This window comes from Zingiber officinale, chromosome 7A (genome assembly GCF_018446385.1).
Source record: "Zingiber officinale cultivar Zhangliang chromosome 7A, Zo_v1.1, whole genome shotgun sequence".
Classification (NCBI taxonomy): Eukaryota; Viridiplantae; Streptophyta; class Magnoliopsida; order Zingiberales; family Zingiberaceae; genus Zingiber; species Zingiber officinale.
The window spans coordinates 7,426,860-7,432,055 of NC_055998.1; the positions used below are offsets into that span (position 1 = coordinate 7,426,860).

The 5,196-nt window shown below is 41.4% G+C and overlaps 1 protein-coding gene across 1 annotated transcript; it reads right to left on the reverse strand.

Moving 5' to 3' along the window:
- Positions 1-4,278: 4,278 nt before the first annotated feature.
- On the reverse strand, positions 4,279-4,911 carry LOC121999177. Its single transcript, XM_042553894.1, has one exon. The coding sequence runs from the start codon at positions 4,909-4,911 to the stop codon at positions 4,279-4,281; it is 633 nt and encodes a 210-aa protein (XP_042409828.1).
- Between the last annotated feature and the right edge of the window lie 285 nt (positions 4,912-5,196).

Below are 5,196 nucleotides of genomic sequence, written 5' to 3' on the forward strand. Positions count from 1 at the left end.
GGTCAGCTGCCTACGTTCATGATAAGACTCACGAATATGGAAAACTAGGACCCAGAGGTAAGAAGTGTATCTTTATAAGGTACTCTGAGACCTCTAAAGGTTATGTTTTTATTGGTGAGCGACAAGATGGAACCATCTCTGAAATAGAGTCAAGAGATGCTACTTTTCTAGACACTGAGTTCCCAACACGAGGTGAAGTTGATAAGACAATTCCTCTATATGAGATAGAGGAGGAGGATAATGTTCCTTTATCAACAAATCAGGAGATGCCTGAATCTAGTCAACCGAGTGGGAGTAATTTGCCACTGAATGAGTCAGTTTCTCAACAGTCTAACCTTCGAAGAAGTAGTCGTCAGATTATTACTCAGAGAAGATTTGATATTAAGAATGAGACATTGATGGTTCTCCCAGTTGACGATGAGGAACCTCGAACAGTTGAGGAAGCTATGAGCAGCTCAGTTAGAAAAGAATGGAAAGTTGCAATGGATGAAGAAATGGAGTCAATGAGAAAGAATCAAGTTTGAGATTTAGTCGATCTTCCTCCGGGCCGAAGGGCTATTGGGAATAAGTGGATTCTCAAAGTAAAGAGGAAAGTAGATGGATCGATTAATCGATACAAAGCTCGATTAGTTGTAAAAGGATATACCCAAATGGAGGGTATTGACTTTGAAGAGACATTCTCCCCAGTTGTAAAGTTTGTGTCAATACGTGTCATCCTAGCTATAGGAGCACACTATGACATGGAATTACATCAGATGGATGTAAAAACGACTTTCCTTAATGGTAATCTTGACGAAGAAATCTATATGGTACAACCAGAAGGTTATGTTGCTGAAGGCCAAGAGAAAAGAGTATGTAGACTTCGGAAGTCTATATATGGGCTAAAGCAAGCGTCAAGACAATGGAACATAAGATTTAATGAAGTAATATTATCTTATGGTTTCGAAATGATCAATGAGGATCATTGTGTTTACCTAAGGAAGGAAAAAGGAAAGCTTGTCATTTTATCATTATATGTTGATGATATGCTAATAGCTGGAAGTGACATAAAGTGTATGATAGAAGTCAAAAGTTGGCTTTATCACAATTTGACATAATAGATATGGGAGAAGCAGAGTACATCTTAGGAGTGAAGATCGTTAGAGACCGATCAAAGAGCCTTTTGGGTTTGTCTCAAGAAGCTTATATCACTAAGATGCTACAACACTTCAATATGTCAAATTGCAACATTGAACAGACGCCTATTGCGAAAGGTACTATCTTGAGCAAAAGTATGTATCCTAAGACTCCTGAGGAAATAGCCGAAATGAAGAAGAAACCATATGCCAGTGCTATTGGTAGTTTGATGTACACTATATTGTGTACTCGTCCCGATATAAGCTATGCTGTTGGCTTAGTTAGTCGTTTCCAGTCAAACCCAGGATCAAGACACTGGAAAGCGGTGAAGTGGATATTCAGATATCTTAAAGGAACAGCTGATTATTGTCTCTGTTTCCAAGGATCAGATATGAGCCTAAGTGGCTACTCAGATGTAGATTGGGCAGGGCACCTTGATGACAAAAAATCCACATCTGGCTATGTCTTCTTGCTGAATGATGGCGCCATCTCATGGAACAGCAAGAAGCAGGCTTGTGTAGCCTTGTTGACAATGGAAGCTGAATATGTGGCTTGTGCAGCGGCTGTGCAAGAGGCTGTCTGGCTAAGAAGGTTCCTGAAGCATCTGAGGATTGCTGAGGATAGTGGGAGTCCTGTTACTGTGTACTGTGACAGTCAAGCTGCGATAGCTTTTTCCAAGGATCCCAAATATCACAGCAAAGGCAAGCATATAGAAATTAAGTATAATTTTGTAAGGGATATTATTGACAAGAAAAAGATTATTCTTGAGTACATCCCTACACGAAATATGTTTGCTGATCCTTTTACTAAGCCATTGACTAAAGAGTCATTTCATGGGCATATGAAGTCTTTGGGACTTCGGAGAATGTAACAATTGTAAAGACATTTTGATAAATGAAAAATTTCATGATCTATTCAGTGTATATATCTTGGTTACATTCGAATAAAAGTCTCGATAAGCATGTTGGCAGATTGGGATTGGTCCACTCACATGGACAATCATCTCTATTTGTTAAGTACGAATAGAGGTAAGACCGTTGCTTATGGGACAGCTTTTGTAGCTGTGAATAGAGACATACCCATAAGTTAAGGTCACCTTGATATTTGTGTCAAGATGAGATCATTTGTGTAATGATTGGAGTAAATGCACCCACCATTTACTGAATATGCTTGAAGCCAGATTAGAATTCATATGTTGAATTCAGGATTAGACATTGGGAATGTCTAGATCGAAATCTGTACGATGTTAAAATTGAAAAAAAACATGCGCTCTTTTTGGTAAAGAGAATAACATCGTAGCATGTGATTCATACCACATGTGCTATGGCGACAAGAAGGGTTGTAGGAGAATGGATCCCTGCTTCTCTACTATGTGAGACCCTTGAGATTATAAGTAATCTCGATTTTACCCTAAGTGACTATTTAGCTGTCTACTTGAAGTTCTGATCAGTGTCTGCTACTTTAGCATGTTTCCTATTGGCTATGGATGATTCGGTCTATGGAGCATAACTAGGAAAGCAACTGATTAGAATGAATGGATTCTAGCTAAAAAGGAAGATTAAGATTGATTTACATCTGCGACATTTATTCACTGGTACCAGTTACATTTTTAGTTCAGTACATAAAATGTAATTGTGAATAATTTGTTTGATTGGAGGTGTTGAACATGCTCTTGACATATGGTCAATATGAGGGATTAGAGATGTTCATGATGATGTAAATAATTTAATCTGGGGTAAAGGCAAGCCATTTATGTCTATGATTCGTTCTATGGACATTTATGTCTCTGATTTGTTCTATGGAGCAGCTAAGTAAGGTGTGACAATTTTCTTAGCAATTGAATGCTCACTGTGCTTGCTGTCGCACGAACCATTTTCCCTAATGTATGGAATGGATGTTTTGATCTGGTCTTTGTGACTTGATTCTCATAAAGTCTGTGTGACTTATTTGGTCTTTGTGACTAAATTTTGCTCTGGTTTTCGTGACTTGATCCTCATAAAGTCTTCGTGACCTATTTGGTCTTTGTGACTAAATTTTGCTCTGGTCTTCGTGACTTAATCCTCATAAAGTCTTCGTGACTTATTTGGTCTTTGTGACTAATTTCGCTCCGGTCTTCGTGACTTGATCACCTTGTAGTCTATGTGATTGACATGGTCTATGTGACCATATGGATTGACTTGGACGAGTGGGAGATGTTGGGCGTTACACTTGGCAGACGAAAGGGTTCGTCCCTTTCGTTGCTGCAAACGCCAGGGAGACGAAGGAGCGTCCTTTCCCCTTCGTCTTCCTCAGCCTTCTTATAAGAGGCGTCCAAGGCAATCAGAGGTGAAAGAGAGAGCTTCTGGCGATCAGAGGTGCGCAGAAGAGCAGTGGAGGTGGTCGTGTGTGAGCAAAGGGAGAACATCCGTAGGGACGGGATTTGGTTTGTGGAAGAGTCCGAGAAGGTTCCGTGTGGTGATCTTCTCGGCGACAGCAACAGCGACGTCTCCGGGGTTCATCGGCGACTTCATCGACCGGCGTCTTCGGTTGCGATTCTTCGGGAGATCAATGTGAGTGTTTATGGTTTCCGTATTATTATTTTAATTACTTCGTTTAAATTTTCATGCTCTCAAAACTATCAACAGGACGCTCAAGAGCCCATTATCTCATCTCAATGGAACACATAAGATTAATTTATTTTTATTATTCATAAATTAGATGACAGATGACCGCTTAAAAATTAATAAGAGTAATAAACTGATGGATGTGCTTAATCAATTAAGGAAGAAAAAAATGAAATATCAAGCAAAGCTATAAAAAAATATCTGAAAAGTTCTGACTCCCTCCATATGAAAAACCACTGCAAGAAATATGCAAAAAAAGGTTTATATGTTTCCCCGCACAAGAATATATATAAAAAATCAGCTTAATCAGAAAAAAAAAAAATGAAAAAAACACTTTTCATCAAAGTATTAATTACTCATCAAAACTCTTTTCATCAACAATTTCTTTTTTCTATTTTATTGTAAAAAAGGAGAAGAGATCTAAGAAAGTAGCTAATCATTTACAATCTTCGCATGAGTTTATATGTTTTATGAACATATCATTGTGGATAAAAAGAATGTCAAAATTCGAGTCCTAATTATTAATTATAGTGAGCATAATTATCGCCTAATTTATTAATTAACAAATTTTCCTCTCAGTTAACCCTAACAACCTAACAGGCGATAGGCTTCCTGCAAGCAAGAGCCTCTTCTTCCTCTCCGCTATCGTCTCCAGCTTCGGCGACCAAGGCCTCTCCTTCGGCCCAACCAGCTGCGCGAAATGCTTCCTCAGCTCCGGCGTGGTGCAAATCACGGCTTTCCCGCCATCTCCCCGCTCTCTTCCTTCATCCGCTCCGCCGCCGCCGACGACCAGCTTCGTCATGAACTCGGGGAGCACCTTGATCATCGCCCGGCCATCCCCGCCCTTCACGTAGGCGAACGGGCAGCCGGCGAGCGGCGCCCGCGGCGTCGAGGACAGCGACGCCACCGAAGCGGCGGTGAGCGGGTTTCCGTGGCAGGGGAACTTGCCGAGGGGGATGACCAAGTAGGTGTGGCCGGGGAGGAGGTCGTCGTCGATGGCGAGGGCGGGGACCGGGCGGCCGATGAAGAAGGCGTCAGCGGGGCAGACGATGCAGTCGGAGAACCGGAACATGAGTTCGCCGGCGGGTTGCTGCTGGCGGAGGAGCTCGGTGGCACCGCCCCAGAAGACGAGCTTGATGGGGCCCTCGGAGCCGGAGGCGAAGCAAGAGACGCGTTGGACGGCGTTCCCCATATCGATTACTTACGACTTATGACGGATCTAAACAAAGAGCTAGCGCAAATATAGCACAGAGAGGAGGAGTTGACTTGACCAGTCTTCACCGCGGGTTGGCCGTTAGTTTTGCAGCCGGTCGGTGACGAAGAATCGGTCAACGTACAGCCAAATATCTAGTTTATTATACTCATCCATCCGTCAACCCTTTATTTATCAATATACTTAATTTCAAAAAGTCGCACTTGATTTTCTTTTATCTTTTTATTGAATTCTGAAATATTTATTGCTAATGAAATTTATTTA